Source organism: Theropithecus gelada, chromosome 12, assembly GCF_003255815.1.
Source record: "Theropithecus gelada isolate Dixy chromosome 12, Tgel_1.0, whole genome shotgun sequence".
Lineage (NCBI taxonomy): Eukaryota > Metazoa > Chordata > Mammalia > Primates > Cercopithecidae > Theropithecus > Theropithecus gelada.
The window spans coordinates 15,364,624-15,384,845 of record NC_037680.1 but is presented as its reverse complement, the minus strand read 5'-3'; the positions used below and the strand labels follow the sequence as shown (position 1 = coordinate 15,384,845).

At 37.0% G+C, this 20,222-nt stretch overlaps 1 protein-coding gene across 1 annotated transcript in view; it reads right to left on the bottom strand.

Annotated features, from left to right (window-relative positions):
* THSD7B (thrombospondin type 1 domain containing 7B) overlaps positions 1-20,222 on the bottom strand; it is an 886,725-nt gene that overhangs the window by 414,868 nt on the left and 451,635 nt on the right. Inside the window, exons 8-9 of the mRNA XM_025405082.1 lie at positions 8,141-8,332; positions 6,216-6,450 (exon numbers count right to left, since the gene is read on the bottom strand). Of these exons, the coding sequence (XP_025260867.1) occupies positions 6,216-6,450; positions 8,141-8,332 (427 nt within the window). The remainder of the gene's footprint in view (positions 1-6,215; positions 6,451-8,140; positions 8,333-20,222) is intronic.

Below are 20,222 nucleotides of genomic sequence, written 5' to 3'. Positions count from 1 at the left end.
CAACATTCTGGGAGGAGTCAGGAGAGGAACTAGTGAAAATGAGCTGAGGTTGATTACTTTCATGGGAGCAAACCACGGAATGACAATTTTAAATTGATAAATGCAGAGCTGAAAAATATATAATTTAGAGTTAGGAGGTAAACACCAGAAAGGGAAAAGGGCCAGAGATATACACTTGAATTTGCTTGTATCCACATAAAGATATAGGGGAGGTAGATGAGGAATGAATAAAGTGGTTGTTGGTGACAGGGAAGGAGGAGGGAAGTGGGTGAATGAGAGCCGGGGTGGCATAAGGCTTCCAACTGTTCACCTTTTTATAGTTACAATTGGTGAACTATGTGTCTGTTTTCCCAATCAAAATTCAGAGAGAGACAGAAAAAAAATTCAGCAACTGTTAAAAAGTGGTGGTGCTATATAAATACATTTTCTGGCTTTGATAATGTACTATGGTTATGTAAGATGTTATAGCTGGGGGAAGCTAAGTGAAGGGTACATAGGATCTCTCTGTACAATTTTTGCAAGTCGCTGTGGATCTATAATTATTTTTTTAAAAAGTGATTGTGTTAAGGAAGTAGGATATGAAGTAGAGGAGGAGGTGGTTAAGAACCTACTGCTTTCCACCATCAGTCCCTCTATTATTTTACTTATACAATAAAACATGTAACACTTTGATAAAAATTAACTAAAATTAAAAGATATATACTCAGAAAAAAAGGCTCATGAATTCATTCTTATTAGTGGCATTATTATTAACTATCTTTAAGACATGCATACACACACAAGTCATCCATCAAATAGATTGATTCAATGAGCATAACAAGAGAAAGAAAGATGACTGTCATTATCAGGATATAGTGTTATTTAAACAAGCTACTCTGGTAAGGAAAATTTATATCATACTTTAGTCAAGATAAGAAAACACTAAAATCATTCCTAAGTCTCTTATTAATTTTTTAAGGTCTTCTAAAAATGAATTGAACTGCCATTTATTCTAACTCCTCTTCAACCTCTCCTGGTAGATAGCTGGGAATGAAAACACAACTTGAGCAATGCCGACTTCCTGTGCCCAGGAGTCACAAGGGTTCCCACATGGACCCACCCAACCCTCAAACATTCATAAAACAGCCTGGAAATTTTTGTGGTGCAACACTTCAAACTTTCTATAGAGACTTGCTAATTATCTCAGGAACTTTACCCGCTTCAATTAGGAGTAGGAGTTAATCTCTTTTAGGGAACTGATATTGTCCATTTTATTGATCCTTTATTGGCATCATTCACCATAAACACTCACTGAGTAATACTTGAACTCTCCGTGATATGGCCCTTTCTCTCTCAAGTCCAAAAGAAAGAGTATCATTCCCTCAAGAGCAAAGGTCAAGCTTAGGTTACAGTGCTACTACAGAAGACATGAACTGTGGGCTTTCCTGGAAATGAAAGTTATTTTGGGTTTGATAAGGGCCAAATATTTTCTTGCAACTGAAATTGTCTTTTTGTCACTTCCCCTGCCAATGAGGTTTACCTTTTCCTCAGGGATTCAACTTTCTCTTCCTATATATCTATACGTTGTCTATCCTTTCATGCATCGTCACATTTCCAATTTCCATAAATTTTCTCATAGTACTCAAAAATAGTCTTTGGCTATTAGCAACCTAGGTGCACCCCAATTTCTTAAAACAGTAAAGTTGGTTTTCTGTATCACTGTACTGTCACTGACAGAGAAAAGACTTTTGATAACTTTTGGGCTGCTGATGCTGTGTGTGTACATACATGCACATGCTGTGCATATACTAATTTCGAGTGCCTTGATGGTAGAATTACATTTTATATCATGTCTTAAAAATCCCATATTATCCCATATTTAGCTCAGTGTAAATGTTTAGTAACAGTAAGTGAATGATTGAATAGTATTCTGTGCTATTGAAGCCTGAAGACAAATAAATCCCTGGGGAATATTAGGCTTATTTCTCCAGCTATTTCCTCAACAAAACTGAAGCCTTGAAACCCAGAGAAACAGACGGATTCACTTTTTAGTTAGTAAGCATATATGGCCCCTTGCCTTTTGTCAAAATTTAACTTCCCGTTTTCATGTAATACTCTGATTTTGGATTAGCAATGCTCTCCATAAAAGGGAATGAATTCCATTTCGATGAATATATTTTTCTGCACTTGCACTGGAATGTTCTATAACTCTTGTCTCTTGGCCTCATTGTAGGCTTCAGTTTTATTTACTTATTTATTTTTAAGACAGAGTTTCTCTCTTGTTGCCCAGGCTGGAGTGCAATGGCGTGCCATATCAGCTCACTGCAAGCTCCACCTCCCAGGTTCAAGCGATTCTCCTGCCTCAGCCTCCCAGGTAGCTGGGATTACAGGCATGTGCCACCACACCCAGCTAATTTTTGTATTTTTAGTAGAGATGGGGTTTCACCATGTTGGCCAGGCTGGTCTCAGGCTCCTGACCTCAGGTGATCCACCTGCCTCGGCCTCCCAAAGTGCTGGGATTACAAGTGTGAGCCACTGCACCTGGCCAGCTTCAGCTTCTTATAAGCACTGTGCTGAAATATATCACATTGAGCTACAAAGACCTGCTGTTTTTTAGCTATGCCTCCAGGATTAGTCATCTGACCCAGGAACTCATGTATTCATCTCACTCAGCTAGATGGGGAAACCTGCCAAGCTTTTAAACATTAAATGTTTAAATGGAGCTATTTATTGCTATATCTCACAAAATGCCAGTTGTTTTCACATTAAAGGCAGAAAGCACCTTATCAGGAACTTTGAAAGGCTTTGAGTCATGTGTTTTCAATCTTTATTATCATTCTTTTTTGTACACTGCCACTGGGGAAAGAAAAGCATTGAATAGTAAAACAAAACCAAACACAACTTCAGGAAGATCCCAACAAGCTCTCACTCTGATTCAGTTGTGCCCAGGTAGCTCTCATTTTCTGATACGATCAGTTCTATCACTCGTACAATGGTAACAGTCTCACCTGTACAATTACATGGAAACCAAAACACTAACCCAGGGACACAAGAACTTGCGAGAAACTCTATGCCTCTCAGTGCAGTGGGTTTAGATATAACATTATTTTGATCCACATGTTCCATGGAGTCATGCTTCCTTCTCTTTTCTGAAGGCTACTTTTGTCCAGGGTATTTTCTTCTTCCTTTCCATTTCTCTATCCCCATCCCAAAGATTTCACATATGACAGGGGATCTTTTCCCACTGCAATGACTTTCATGTGAAAAAGAGCAAAAGTATATTTCTGGAGGCATAGCAAAGGATACTTTAAATTGCTGATAATCTCCCTGGTGCTTCACCGGACACTAGGTATTATTTTCTTAGCTCAATTAATCTCATTAACCTCAAGAATTTTAATTAATTTCACTAAAGTCAATTCAGGATGCTCATGTTTAACAGGATTATTTGGAGACATACAGTAAGAATTAAAACTAGGTTGTTAAGTCTCCAGCCTCATTAACAGTACAGACAGTAATTAGCAATGTCTTTATATTTGTATGTGTATGTTAGGGAAAACATCTGTACAATTGATTTTTCTGTGCTGGTAAACCACAGCAAAACTGGAGATGATTTACTATAATAATAATATTTCAGTCTCACTTATGTACATTTTAAAACAAATGCATATTAGCTTAGGAATTATGTTTTAAACTACACACTTCTGTTCCTGTGATTTTTTTTCTTAATCATCTTTAACATTTGAGTAAGCTGACGTGCTCAGAAACCTTCATAAAACTGTTATTTAAAGTAATAATGATGATGCAAGAAGAAATAGACGCTGATTTGAACATATAACTCAACTTTTTCTGTCCGAATAGCCCTTTAAAATATGATGATAATTCATGGAATAGGTATTAGTCTCAATTCTAACACCTCTTTGCTAAAAAACAAACAAGTTACATTCATGTCCAGTGAATTTTCCTGTCATGGTGGTTCAAAGATGAAAAGCTTTGTGGAAGGGAGATTGGGCTTCAGACATGCTAAAATTTTTCATCACTATAAAGAATAATAGTTTGCTGCATTTTATGTAGGGTTACTCCTACATCTAAGCCATACTTATTTTTATTTTTACATTCATTCTAATCTTTCGTGCATCTTTTCTTAAGCAGTTGAAAATTTAGGTCATAAAAATAAACATTTTCTAGGCTTCAATTCTTCTCAGATAAAAGGAGTTCTCATGTCTGCATAACACCTTTATAAAGCTTACAGAACCTTACCATAACCTCATGACCTAGGTTATCACCTGAAGCAGGTGATACTGAATGTTATTGTCCATATTTGTCTATAACTTCCATTGATTCATTGGTCCAATCAATCCACGTGGTGCTATGGCTACTAGGCAAGTTGAAAAATACAACTGATACAAGTTGACATTTCCAAAAACACTGCTAGCAATGTAGAGTTAGGTTCTAGAGCAAAAACAGTATTTATGAGCTAAAAACAGCAGGTCATATGTACGACATGTTCACTACTTTTCATGACAGTCCTCTTTAACAAAATTTATCATGGGAGATTAAATGTTTTTCTTGAAGCAAAAGATAAACATCAGCTTCCCTTGATCTTCATATCCAATCCTTGGCAAACCTATCACTCCTCTACACATAGGTTTAGTTCATTCATAAATTCCAGAAATGTTTATACTAACTACCTGCCAGATGCTGTGCTAGACTGGGGTTGGCACAAGAAAGCACATCCAATCCTAGAACTCTGGGAGCCACATTTAGGAGAAGAGAAAGGTGAGACGTTCCAGTCTATGCTTCCCTTCATGTCAGAGTGTGAGTTGCAAATACATGACTCCATGTGTATTTGCAAAACCATCCGCTCATCAGATGCTCTAACACAAGCTCTGGGCAGTGTCTGGCCAGTCTGCACTCTATCCACCATAAGCAGTTCATTTCCCATAACAGAGCTTGCATGACTTTCCTTACACATGGCCAAAGTGGCTTCCATGACAGTGTGGATCAAGCCCAGAGCCCTTCACCGTGGTTCCCCAGATGAAATTATTCAGTGTTTCCATTGCTCATAAGAGAAACACAAATTAAATTGAACTAGGCAGAACACTGAATGTATTTTCATATTTTGCCATGGAGGGCAGGGTGTAGTCAGTAGGGACAGGACCACGGTTCAGTGCTGCCAGGATTTGTTCCAACTGCGTATCTGTTTCTTCCTGAGCATCAGAATGAATCTCTCCTTTTACTTTTTCCACAAGACCTGACCTTGTCTATGGCAACTCTCAGCTCATATGCTTAGAGTATCATGAACAGAAAAAAATAAGTTTCCTTCTACCAGCTTGAAAATCCCTGGGGAGGCACTCTGTGTTGCCTAGCTTATGACGCTAGACCAAAGCTGGCAGCAGCTCATCCTAGTGTCCCACACCCTGTGCCTGGAGTAGGGTCTCCGAATATGGCCACTAGGAATCTCTCCAGATAGACTAGTCACAAGTCTCTCTATAATGCATAGGGCCCTTCTGTTTTCTTCTTTATCAGCCTTCCCACAGGAACTTTAGGAAAATATACATCTCCTCATTTGATCTAGTGATAAAACTCCCACAGCCAGTTCTTCAGTCAATTACTTTTTTTCCTCCCATCATTTGCAGTTGTTCTTGATCTTTTTTGACATCTATATCCTAGTTTCCAAGCCCATATTTTCCTACTGTCTTTAAAACATTTTATATCTCCATGTACAGAGAGTATAACATGCATGAGATTGTAAGCCATCCGAGGGCATGGATTCGTTTAGTCTAATTAGAATGGCTGTAGTATGGATGTATCTATTTAATGCAGGAAAGATCTCTGGAGTCTAAAGAAGAGTAAGACACAACCCTTTAATGCAAAGCACAGAACCTAGCTTTATGTTGACCTCATCTTTATGTGATTTGAGAAGAGTAAAAAATACTGAGGTCAGCTCTAGAAAATTTGTTTGATTATTCAAACACATTCAATGTTTGCGGACACTATTCATTTTTATCCATGTACTGATATATTAATACATATTATAAATGTACCAACTATACATACCATAGCTGTGTTTATCCTTGTTTGAGGCACATGTTTTAATCTTTAACAGTCAAACAGCAACAACAAACACTCTTACTCTATCAGAGACCCAGAAATATCTATATCTTGATAAACGCTTTCAACTAAAAATACTCAACATGAAATAATCAAATGCGTTTTCAGTAACAGGCTAATAATACCTTTTGGTCATCACTTGTCCCACATGACTCTTGACACAGAAGACCCTCCGAGTCTGAATGCCTACACCACACGTGGCTTCTCCATTCCAGCCAATGGTTGCATTAAGGGCAGTTACCAATGTGTCCTCAGAACAAGGGCCCCAAGGTGATGTCTCCCAGTAAAGTTGCATACAGGAATGGTCGTTACACAAACGATGCTCTTGGAGAGCCTGACTAGGGGGACATGGCTTTCCACCTGCCAAAAATAAGAACAAAAGATAAGACATAGTTGTTGCTGTTGTTGCTGTTCTTGTTTTTGTTATTTCTGCTGTTTTTATGGTCTAGAGAAATAGCTTTGCTGACATAGCCTTCCAAAGACGTGAGCCATTGTGCTGTTCTTTCCAATCTAAGAACAGGGATTTTTGTCCTGAGCAACAACTGAGGATAATATTGTGCGTTCCTTTTCACTAAATAACAAGCGGCAGTCCACATCAATTAGATTTTAAAATTAATTGACTCTATTGCCCACCATTGCAGCATGTATCTCTGAGATAAAACTCCAAAGAAATCTACTTTTCAAAAAATATTTTTTATGCTTCATGTATTAGTTAGAATAGTCTATGACTTCGAAGTGATATTATCTTGAACACACACACAAAACACACACACACACACACACACACACATACCCCTTATGCAGCATGGTCTTCCTTTCCTAGGAAAGGCGTTATTTTTCTAAGAGAACCATTTTAAGACACCTATCCTCTATCAAGCAGTGCATTTCACTGCAATTTGAGAAATCCAGAAATATCTGTTACAGTTTGGAGAAGAGAGCCCTCCTTAAACTCTGAAATAATACCTGACAATGTGCTATCCCCTGGCAGGAAGACCAGACATACATGCATCCATAGACTCTTGGATGAGTCAGACAATCCAATTTCATTATTCCCCTTTTCACAACATTTTTATTTCCATATAAAAAGTGGTATTTATCTAAAGCATTGATCTTTTCCTACTCTTCCACACTTTAATGGTTTATTCAGTGGGCCAAATGCCCAAGATTTGTGACCTTGGTTTTGTTATTCTTGATTTTTTTTCCCATTCACCCCTTCCAGAAATATAAAAGAAAAGAGCAGAAACCAACTTCACTTTAAGAATATGAAAATCTTCATTTATCTTGACCCTGGCCCCATTTCTCAGGATCAAAGAACAGAAACTTACTTAAAAAGTAGTTTCTCACAGCCAGTGGCCATGCTGTCCTGCTGTTCTAACTGAGCCATGGGCAGAAAAAGCCAAGGGAGGGCATGAAAGAAATGACGTGTGCTGGAGATAGAGACCATCACCGTAAATTACTGGAACAGCTGCTCCTGTAATTTGTTCTGATGTCACCTGCTTATATTCTCATAGCACTTTTTAGCTTCATCAAAGCCATTTTCACAGTCTTCATGCTGTGCCCCCCTCCTGCAGAATGCTGGCATGACAGAACAGGATACCAGCATGCACGGATCAGGTAGTTTGCAGATGTTAGTGGCAGTTCCCAGTTGAGAAGCCATGTCTCCTGATTATTAATTTGAAGCTCTTTTTACTAAGCATAGTCTAATTATGTTCCCAACTGCACAAGCTATCTTCAGTTTGGATGTGTGTCAACCAAACTCTGCCTTCTTGTCTAAGAAGGGTATTGAAAAATAACATCCATCTGATTGCCATGGTCCATACCCAGGTATGTGGTAAAGCAATTCATGTAAATGGGTGAACCCAGCATAGCTAAACTAGAGGATCAAAGCAAAAAGCATAGAGGGAAATGAAACGGTTAACTTGGATTCAGGGAATAGAGATATCATCTATGTGTGACTATTTCCTCCATACAAACTTCTCTATCACCAATGAGGAAAAATGATAATAATTGAGCTAATGCATCCAGAGTGAAAACATTTTCTGTTACTCACCTTCCCCAGCCAGTGCCAGGATAGTTCTTGACCTGGTCTGTTTCCCATCTGAGTTTTTATTTGAACAGGACTGGGAACAGGCTGACCACTCCGTCCACTCGCTCACCACACAGTCCATTCGGCAGGGAATTTCACAAGCCTTCCTCTCAGGAGGAGGTGGTACTGGGCAAAGACTCCCTGATACCTCTTCCCCTACAATCAACAAGATCAAGACAGTTGGTGATTAATGCACAATCAAGGCCAGTCCAAGGAACAGTTAGGCTCACTGCTTTATCTATTACTTCAGTTTAAACTACCAAAAAAAAAAAAAAATGAATCCAGAAATATCTGTTAAAGTTTGGAGAAGAGAGCCCCTCGTTAAACTCTGAAATAATACCTGACAATGTGCTATCCCCTGGCAGGAAGACCAGACACACACGCATCCATAGACTCTCGGATGAGTCAGACAATCCAATTTCATTATTTCCAAATGGCTGAAGACAGTTTCTTCAGCCATTCACAATCTTTACATCAGAAAAAACTGCCAGGAGATAATTTGGCATTTAGAAAGGTAGAGACTGCAGCAAAACTCCCATTTGTAATCCTTCATAGAGACAAAGTTGACTTCTTTCAGAAACAATTGAGCCATGGATGGCTGAAGACTCGTGTGGTAGATGTGTTACGGACAACCATATATAACAAGTATATGCTTTTCTTCAAAATGGAAGTCAGAGCCGTCCGTTCACCTGAAAACCACAATTTATGTTGAGCCTTCTAATCTACTAAATTAAAAGGAATTTTATAATTCTAGCTTTCTTTTGGGTACATTCACCTCCAAATATGCAACCTTATGCAAGATTATCACATAATGTCTCTTTTGTTCTCCTTTTTCATGGTGGTAAATTATCCAAAACTAACATGAAACTGGACCTGTGGCTAAAGTTATGTTAACAAGTTGACATAGAGTTGACAGCCAGTCTGAAGTTCTCCCTAATACATTTACTATTCCCCCTTGAATAATCTAATGCATTGCTAAACCAAAAATAACTATACTCAAAAATACTGCACAAACACACCAGTTGTCAAGGATCCTCAATTTTGCTATTGCCTCAGTGCCTTTCTATAAATACTATTTACAATCCTTTGATACCATACCATAGAACATGATTTTTCAGAAACTATAAAATAATGGAGTTTTATAATTAACAGATGTTAGGACTAAAGGGATAATTTCTAAGTAACGGAAAAATATCTCAATGACTACAATGGCTTCTTAAAACTCTCAGGTTATTTATTTGATATTATTAGAATTCAAATATTCCTCTTTTATAGATAATAACTCAACTCTTACTATTCCCCTCATTCACAGTCTCCTCATAAAAACAGAGGACACAAAGAATAGTGACATCATTTATTGTTTGAAATAACAACATAAAATGTGAAATGGCAACTATACGAGAGAGGCAGTTTTGTTTGTATGACTTTATGGCTTTGAAATTCTCTTGTCATGATCTGGCTGAAACAAAAAAATAAATGTGAAGGGGACTAGTATTTATTGAAACATCTCCTTGTGCCAGGCACTGTGTTTTGCATATATCACTCAGGCTTTGCATATGTTATTGAGTCCTCACAAGAAACTCTGAATGGCAAGTGTGATCCATCTCATCTCATAGATGAGGGCTCAGAGCAGAGGCTCAGAGATGAAACTTTGCTCATGCTTACACGGGCCTGAGCTGGGGAGCAAACCCGAACTCTCTGACTCTAAAACTTCTGCATCTCCCATTAACCATGCTGTGTCTAATTCCAAGGAGATGGATATTCTTTTTCTGAGGAAGTAAATAAAACAAGCTGACAGTCAGCAAGACTGCCTGAAGGAGAAGATAGTGCACAGCTAATATCTGTATTCATATTTGTAAATGAGACCAGGATCATTGCCCTTGAGGTACAAATAAAGCTTTTCAAGCATATCATGAGAAGTAATAGAGGTTCTAGCAGATAATCAAGCTGAAAGACCAGTTCCAATAATTCTCTCTTCAGTCTCAATCTATTTCCAGGTTGAGTCCACACTGTGTGTAACACACACACACACACACAAACACACACACACACCCCCAATACAGCACTTTCCCAAGTATAGAAGCACGCAGTCCAAACAAAAGGCCCAACCTACATCTAATCAAAATTTAATTTCCATACTTGTGAATATTATTAACATAATCTATACACAACATATTTTAAAGCTATGTCTTGCAATAAACATTTTGAGGAACAAGATATTTGTTTATGGGTTTTATGAATAAAAGTAAGGGGAAAGGTGGGGAATGTTGGGTTAAAAATAGTAACATTGGTTTCATTGCTGAAAAAATTCTCAGTGTTGAAAATGCCAATATATATTGTAAGTTTCCTAGAAGGGAAATGAGATGTAGTGCTTTTCATCTGTATTTGATCAGGGGCCATACTTTTTGAAGAGCATCTGTCTCTTTCTTTCAGAAATGGTACTTTTATGAGTATGCTTTGAGAAAACTCTACATTAAAGAACTATAAAACTGTCAACTACTATTTGATGAGTAAATACTATGTCCAAGACATATGATGGGATAAAAATAGATGGGTTGACTGTTACTTATCTTTCTAGAGCTCATGATTAATGATGAAGATGAGCTATTAACACATAAAAGTAAAACCAAGCCCAAAAGTAAATGTCAAGTTGCAACTGTGTGATTCAAACGTAAAATATTTTAGTGATTCAGGGGATTGGCATGGTTCCCTCCAATAAGGGAAACAAAAAGGCTGAGCACTTGTGGCAAGGATGGACGGTATTTCAGGCGTTGGAAGGATCAGCAAAGGTTACGTAGGAAAATATGAGGTATCTGGAAGATAGTTAACACTGAAGGTGTGTCATGAAAAGAGAAAGCCTATCTTGGAGGAGTTATTTGACATCAAATTCCAACTGATCTAGACAGAAACGTAAGTTTTATTATATTTCTGCCTTCCTTAAGTTCCCAGTTACTCAGGTTTCCCGTGACCCAAAATTTACCATCCTCCCTGTTATTACGTTTAGTGTTCTCAGTATTCACTTCAGGTGCTCAAATACTTTTTAAAATCTCAGACTTTTTATAAGCTGATACACCTATTTCCTCAGTGAACTTTAATGTCAATACTCCCACCAACACCAACCTTTTGATAGTTTGGCTATACAGGCTAATTCAGAAAAGTGAACAAATAGATCAGAACTTCAGGGAAGCCAAACTAATAGTCATAAGCATCCTGTAATTCCTGTGGGAGTTATTTTAAAAGAAATCTTGAAAAAACAAACAAACAAAAAAAACTGCACAATGGTGTCTAAGCTGCAATGTGTCTAGCCAGACTCAATGAAGTGTATTAAGGTGAATTGTAGCTACCAACATTTACTCACTTAAGGACATCACTTAACATTTTTGAACATCAATTATGTCACTTGTAGGAATAAAATAATAACATTTACCTTTTAGAGCTATTCTAAGGATTAGGATTCATTTATTCAACATACATATCAAGGTATCTAACACATTGTGAGTTCTCAATATACGAGAACCTTAAAAAATGTCTTTGCAAAGACATATACCACAAAAAAAAAACAAATGGTCTTCATCTGAAATCTAGATATTTATGTCACAGTCATGGAGAGCACTTGCTTTACTATTCATATTTGTGTACAAATGACAATCAACAGTTTCACAGATTGGTTTACATAAAATATTTAAAACCTTATAATTATACGGATCCTTTTATTGACATGGTTGGCTAATCTGAACCATCTAAGAGCCAAAAATAAAGCACTTGAGCCTAAATAACCTCATCTGCCCATATACATTGGTATAATTATCTTCCCATTGTGCAGAGAGAACCCATCTCAGAAGAGGAACATTTATGCTTTCCTGTTTTTATTTTCTTGGATCGATCAATGAGACCATGGAAATCTCAGGCAAGCATGGAAAATAAAGCCCCACATAGTTCAAAAGCTTAGCCATTAAAAGTGAATTTCACAAGCTCAGATAATCTAATGTCATAATAAAATGGAATGCATTTAAGAGGGAAATTGAATTCATCTTTCAAAAAGACTCTATACAATTATTCCCAGCACTCACCAGGCTCCCAGGGATCAATAACAGTAAACTCCCTGTTCTCTCCTCGTGGAATAGACTTATTTAAACCAGTTATGATTCTGGGAAAAAGGAACATGGTGCTGCTTTGACCGTATCACTTGGGATTTTGAAAAATAATTTAATGTGATGAAATTCACATAACATAAAATTAACTGTTTTAAAGTAAACATTGCAGTGGCATTTAGCACATTCACAATAGTTACAAAATATTTTAATCACTCAAAAGCAAAGCCCCATATGCATTGAGCAGTTTCTGTTACCTCTTCCCCGCAGCCTCTGGAAACTGCCAATTTACATTCTTTTTGTCTCTATGGATTTATTTATTCTGAATATCTTATATATGCTTGTGATGTTTTGCATCTGGCTTCTTTAAGCATAATATTTTGGTGCCACATTCACCTTACAGCATGTTTCAGAACTTCATTCCATTTTATGAATTAACAATATTTCATTGTATGTATATACTGAAATGTGTTTATTCATCTGTTGATGGACATTTGGGCTGTTACCATATTTTGGTTACTATGAATACTACTGCTATGAATATGCATGTGCATATACTTGTTTGAATACCTGTTTCTACTTATTTGGGATATACATCTAGGAGTGGAATTCTGGAGTCACATTTATCACTCAATTTTGCTGGCTGGTGATTCTGGGGGCTGTGGCATAGATATCCACAGGAATAGGCCCTGGCGACAGTTCACACTACTCTTCTAATACCTGCCCATTCTCAGCAGAATCAAAAGCACTTGGACACGACAAAGATTCCTAACACATAAATATACTCAAGATCACTTAAGAATGTTTCTTTTTTCAGTTCAAATGTATATATCAATTAAAAATAAAATATAAATAGCATGTATATTTTATAAAAATAAACACACAGTATAGTCTATAATTCTTAGTTTCTGACCCAAGAGTACAGGTGTCCAAAGAGAGAAAGAAAAAATAAAGATATGAACAAAATAGAAAGACAAAGAAAATAAAAAAACCTAGAAAACCATGAATCCACAGTGTAGTTTGAAAAGTAGACCAACACTTTGTTATGATACAAACTTCAAACTACCTTACTCGTCCAAAAATAATGCATACTAGGTACTTTATTGATATTTCCTCTTGTATGCTATTACACTATGGAAAATAACGAAACAGTTATCGAAAATACTCTACATGTCATAAAATTTTATGTCCTATTTAAATCTAAGAAAAGAATGCCAATAAACCTTGATTAAATGCTTGCCCACAGCTCAGTAAGATATCAACAGACAGTACGTAGCAAATTTAGTGGAACTCACATGCATTTAATTCCATTTTTAAAATCTAAATATTATGTCGTCAAAAGCAAGTAGCCCCTGGCCACTTCTGGATTGAGACCCTAACCAGCTAAGGAAATGTTTATACTCAGAACCAATAAAATATGGAACAAAAGCTAAGGGCAAAACAGAAGCTATTTACAATATCCTAATATTGCCAACAACACAGTTAATGTCTCCTCTTGCTAGTTTCAGAATTGGAAGCATATTTGTCTATTTAGCTCACACATATAAGAAGATACATAAAGAAACTTGATGTCAAATATTATAGTAACAAAAACAACATCAACAACTGCAATAAAATAACAACAGCATCTGATATTTGGGAAAGCTGAGAGTGGATTAAACTCTAGCTAACCACATCACATGCAGTATTTCACTGAATATTCATATTAATATAATTAGCTTGGCACTATTGTTACACCTGAGGCATGAAGAAGTTAAAAAACTTGCTCAAAGTTTTTTCCTTACACAGCCAGTATCTGAGCTGGGTTTGGAAAGCAGATCTGCAATATGTAATAAGCTCAGTTCTTATCCATTAGGGGTTGTGTTGCTTTCTGGTTCATATCTCACATGTATCTTTCTCTTTACATTACTTTTAGATAATACCAAACCATGAATAAGGGACTCTACACAATTCATTATCAGCTCCTCAGTAAATCTAGCATGGGGGGAGCAAGCCCAGAAGAGTGGGCACCTTGATTATTTTGGAACTGCATCATGGCATGGGGTGGAATTATACAATGCTTTTCAAACATAGAAAAGATAAGTAGATGAAAGAGAGTTCAGAATGAAGAGATGGAGGAAGTGATAGAATACAAGGCCACATAAGTAAAGACTCAAGTAGGGAGATTCAGCAAAGACTGTACAATGTATGGTGAGCTAAATTACACAAACACAGACAAAAAATATAATAATGATGTAAAGATGCTCACAAAGTGAAAAACAACGAAGTTCTAAGAGCTGATAGAAGTAAAGAAAGAGACCATAGAGCAAAGGCTAAAATGAACATGGGAGGAAAACCCAAAAGAGACATTAAAAAGAAAATACTTGAGATAAGAAATAATAGCAATAATAAACAATAAGAAACAGTATTTCCAAATAAACATGATTACAAAGGCCAGGAGTTAGCTAAAATGGCATCCGTGTGGCAGGTGAGCTGTTTGTTTCAGAAGCCTAACTGGGTAGGTATACAAAGTTCTTCAACATACAATAATACCACAATAGTAGCTAACAATTTGATCACCTAGGATGTACCCAGAAACATACTGTTATGTTCTACAAGTATTAGTTTATTTAACCCTCAAAGCATTAATATCAGTAAACACATGCATAGTACTTAATAGATGTCAGTTTCTGCTCCAAGTAAATCATCTATATTAATTCATTTAAATTTCACAATAGTCCTTTGTGGGAACTATCTTTATTAATAAAGGCACTGTGTCTTGGGTAAGTTAAATATTCTGTGTAGAAACAAACACAAGTAAATGGTGGAGCTTGAATTTGGACATGGACAACCCAGTCAGAGTATGTTTCTTAATCATGATGCTCTACTGATACTCAAGCGTTCTATTCTCTCTCAGGACAATGTATGTACCTGGCTACAGAAGGATCAATCCAGTGGAAAGTCAGTGAAGTGTAAGTATGATCACACCTTTAGTACATGAATAGCGTACTATGTGTTACTCAAGGTGAGAGGAGATGCCAAAGAGCAGAAACAGACTCTATGATTTAGGAGCAAACTGCAGGTGCTCAAAAACAACAAATCAAGCAAAAATCTAACAAAACATCTTAGTGGTTGTGTTAGTTCATTCTCACACTGTTATAAAGAACTGCCTGGGTAATTTATAAAGGAAAGAGGTTAAATTGGCTCATGGTTCTACAGGCTGTACAGGAAGCATGGCTGGAGAGGCCTCAGGAAACTTACATCATGGCAGAAGGGGGAGCAGTCACACCTTACAGGGCAGAGTTAGGAGGAAGTAGGGGTTGGGGGATACTGCACACTTTTAAACAAACAGATCACAGGAGAACTCCCTGTCAAGAGAATAGCAACGGGGATATCCGCCTCCATGTTCCAGTCACCTCACATCAGACCCCTCTTTCCAATATTCGAGATTATAGTTCAACATGAGAATTTGGTAGAGTTGGGTAGAGTCACAAATCCAAATCACATCAGTGCTGAAATGTTACATTGAGGCGTTCAGTGTATGTGTGAGGCGGTCCAGTCACACATTCCAGGAGCAAGCAATCACTATTTTATATTTGTGTAAAGAGTTTGAAAATTACTATAACTAAAATGCAGGAAAAAACTTTGTTGTTGTTGTTGTTCCTAAAAATAATGCCAACTTGTTGATAAACCTTTCAGCTTGGTAGTCAGGGTGGATGAGAACAGGGTAAGAAGGTATCCATTTAAAGTAACTTAGCACTGGATGGTAAAACTCGATGTTTCAGAGTTAACTCAATCTCAGGTTTTCAATGTTTCTCTTCTGTCTCTTATCTCATTTTCTCCAGGCAGCAGTCAAGGGTCAGAGAAACATGTATGTAACAATGTTGAACACTATTGTGTGAATTTTGTTGGTTCTCCAACTGAGTTACTGCCATCAAATTGGTCTTTGTGTATTATTACCTAGTCTTGACAGTGCACCTGCAGCCACTGTGAATTTCTAGGGTCCATGACACGGTTTTCCTTTCTTCTGGTCCACATATTTCACAGCCACCTACACCTGACTCCAAGCAAGTCCTAGTTTCCTGGAGTAGCCAACATTTCCACAGTCCACACAGGGGCATTCGGGAATTTCAGGACCATCCCCACATGATAAACAGGCCTCGGGGACCTGGTTTGGAGGGTGGGTAGCATGTAGCTCAGGCCCACTCTGTGCCTAAACACAGGGAACCATTTTCTCTGCTTTCAGTTTCCTTTTAACCTATCTGAAATTTCCATAGTTGTCATTTCCTCAGCCCAGCATTTCATCCACAGAATGAGAGGGGCCAGGGACTCTCACCATCTACTGTCTTCTCCACATCCTCCCCAGGTTCCTCATTTCTGACCCAGGAAGCCAGCAATGTGGGATCCAGGCTTATGCTAACACTCTACACTCTAGTCCTTTGGCCTTCCTTTATGATATTTGAAGGGAGCTATGTGGGATTTACCAAGCACTGTTCTATACGCCTGGCTGTTGCATATGAATTACTGACTTCCGGACTCATTGTCTCTGATGTGAGCTCCATTTTGTGCACTAACTCTTGTCTGTATGTTTGTATTTGAGGTATAATTATCCCAATTTTTCCAGTGCACGCCTCAGAAATCAACAGGGGGAGGGTTTCTTGCCCATGAAGGTGTACAAGAAAAAAGCAGACTGCAACATCTCAAAATATGATCTGATGACATCTACTTAATGTGGAAAGCTTATTTCTCATGAGAGTTCTACAGAAAAATTCTGTATAATTTTCAGAAGATGAATCCAGAATAAAAGAATAAAATGAAAAAGTGAGCTCTGTAATGTAGAAAATGCTTCTTCAAAAGGAAAATATTGCAGCAAGTAAACAGTGCATTATAATGGACAGAATAGTTGAGGAGTAGTTGGGACGTCTAGATTTCAGTTCTGCTTTTGACACTTATCAAAATATAACGTTGGAAAATTATTAAGCTTATTAGGCCTAAGATACCTGCCAAAAGTGGAGGGAAGGGCAGTACTAACATTTCTGATTATATTATTGGGTTTGATGATGGATCAAAGAGGGCAATAGAAAATAACATTTAGAAAATTGTAAACACTATTTATACATAATGTGGTTTTCTTATTATTGGTAAAAATGGGGATAAAAGGCCGGGCGCGGTGGCTCAAGCCTGTAATCCCAGCACTTTGGGAGGCCGAGATGGGCGGATCACGAGGTCAGGAGATCGAGACCATCCTGGCTAACACGGTGAAACCCCGTCTCTACTAAAAAATACAAAAAACTAGCCGGGCGAGGTGGCGGGCGCCTGTAGTCCCAGCTACTCGGGAGGCTGAGGCAGGAGAATGGCGTAAACCCGGGAGGCAGAGCTTGCAGTGAGCAGAGATCCGGCCACTGCACTCCAGCCTGGGCAACAGAGCGAGACTCTGTCTCAAAAAAAAAAAAAAAGGGGGGATAAAGGACATTCCAAATAGAAAAATGATTTGAGTTAAAGATACTATGTCTCTTCTCCATCCTAATTTTGTCTTAGCTAGAAAAGTATAAGAGGAACTGAAAGGATTATAAAGTCAGAAATAATATTACTCATTTCATTTAGCTGTCTAGCTAGCTCTGCAAAAAAGAATCTGGACCAGCTTCAATATGAGGTATACCTTTACAAAGTACTTCAAGTTATCTAGAAGTTTCTTAAATAGTTAAATAATAAAAACTTTTAAGTTAGATTGGGTAAGTCAATAGAGTAAATTGGTAACACATCACTAAACAATAATCATTTATCTCTGTAATTAACCTTCAGAAACATAACTTTAATGTCTGTACATGGGAAATGTATGGTAATTTATTTAACTACCTCACTATAATTGCACAATTAAGATGTTTTCAATTTTTCTGTGATAAATAACACCCCAAAAATATTCTTGACCATAACACGTTGATTACTTTCCTAAGAATAGATTTCTTGAAATGGAAAAACAAAGTCAAAAAACATAAACTTCATTAAAGTTCTTAGTAGAAAAAGTTGCACATTTGCTTTTTTTCCATTATTTCCATTATTTATCATCACACATAGCTTTTTAATGTACATTCAATAAAATTCACTCTTTGTAGTTGTATAGTTCTGGCAAATGCACAGTCTTGTATCCATCACCAAAATCACGAGGCAGGACAGTTCTATCACCACTAAAAAGTTCCCTTATGGGGTCCCCCTGCAGTCAATACTTTCCCATCAGTTCTAACTTTTGGGAACAACTGATAAGGCATTGTCCCTATAGTTTTGCTTCCCTCCTCCCCCAGAATGTCATATATATAAAAAATGATACAGTATGTATCCTTTGAGGTCTTACTTCTTTCACATAGCAAAGTGCATTTTAGGTTCATCCATGTTACTGTCTCTATGAATCAGTCATTCTTTTTGGGTTGCTGAATAGCATTGCATGTATGGATGTAGCAGGTTTTGTTTATCCATTCTCCTGCTTAACGACTTTTGGGTTGTTTCCAGGTTTTGGTGATTGTGAATAAAGCTGCTATGTAAGATTTTGTGTGACTACAAGTTTTCATTTCTCTTGAGTAAAATAATCAAGGGTGAAATGTACGAGAGTTCTACATTGCTCTAACTGTTCTACACCCTTAATAGCACTTTGGTATAACCAGTTTCTTTCTGTTCTTTATTGAATTGTTGTCATTCTTATAGGTGTGTAGTGTTATTAAACTGTATTTTTAATTTGCATTTTCCTATTGACTAATGATGCATCTTTTCATGTGCTTATTTGTCATCTGTATATCTTTGGTGAAGAGTCTTTCCAAATCTTTGGCTTATTTTTTTAATTGAGTTTTTTTTTATTGTTGAGTTTTGTAAGTTCCTTATATATTCTAGAAAGAAATTATTTGTCACACATGTGATTTGAAAATTTCTTTTTACAATCTTTTTTTTTTTTTTTCATTTTCTTAACACTGTCTTCTGCAGAGAAAAAGTTTTAATTTTGCTGAAGTCATCTTATTAACTTTTTCCTATATAGATTGTGCTTTGGTGCTGTATTCAGTTTGCATTTAAAAATACAAATTTTCAGGAAGGAACAGAAAATACATTGCTCTATGCATACACACAAAAAAGAGAGTTGAAACTTTTATATTAGGACCTATAATTTTATAATTTTGGATAGAGTGAATTCTCCAACCAGTGTGTCCTAGTATACAACACCAACACTAGTTTTCACCTACAGTTCTATAGCACAATTTTTCCATAGTGAATGTTTACTGAAGTAACAACTGAGAGTCTAGCACTATAACATCCTGATAACCTGTATGATGCCATGAAAATTACCTTGTGGCTAAAAATTATTTGGTAGCCATTGAGTATAATGAACCATGATGAAGGTGAGATTTGTCTTTTATAACACTGCGAAAACATCTGGCACAATGTCAGCCACATAGTAGGTCTCAATAAATTTTGGATGAAGAAGTAAATGAGAAGTAAAGGGAAAGATGGTTAGTCTACTTAATGTATAAGCAATCTTTTGCTGTTACAGTATTTGTTCCTAATAGTTTTTATGATATAATTGTGATCATAACATATTGAAAGTTACAGACCATGGCAAACTATTTTCACTCTTAACACATTTTTCGGCTCAGGCCTCTAGGAAGCTTGACTTTGAATAAAGTATGCAAAAAGCAAGATGAGCTTGCCTTTTTCTTGAGTTGGTTGGTAACCTCTTCTGTTTTTGTCTGAATCATATGCCTGTTATTATAGCAACCATGATATTGCCAGTTCTTGTCTTTGGATCCTGTACATTTTGGAATTTATGAAAAATTTGTAGAGCTCATCAAACATCTAAGAATTTTTGTACTGGGGAAAACAAATCTACAGAAACAGAACAGTTTAAGGCAGGCAAATCTCACTGACTATGTAATTCTCAGAGGATAACCATAGTGTTTCCCTTTAAAAGGCATTCTTGATGTCTTTTCCCATGCCTG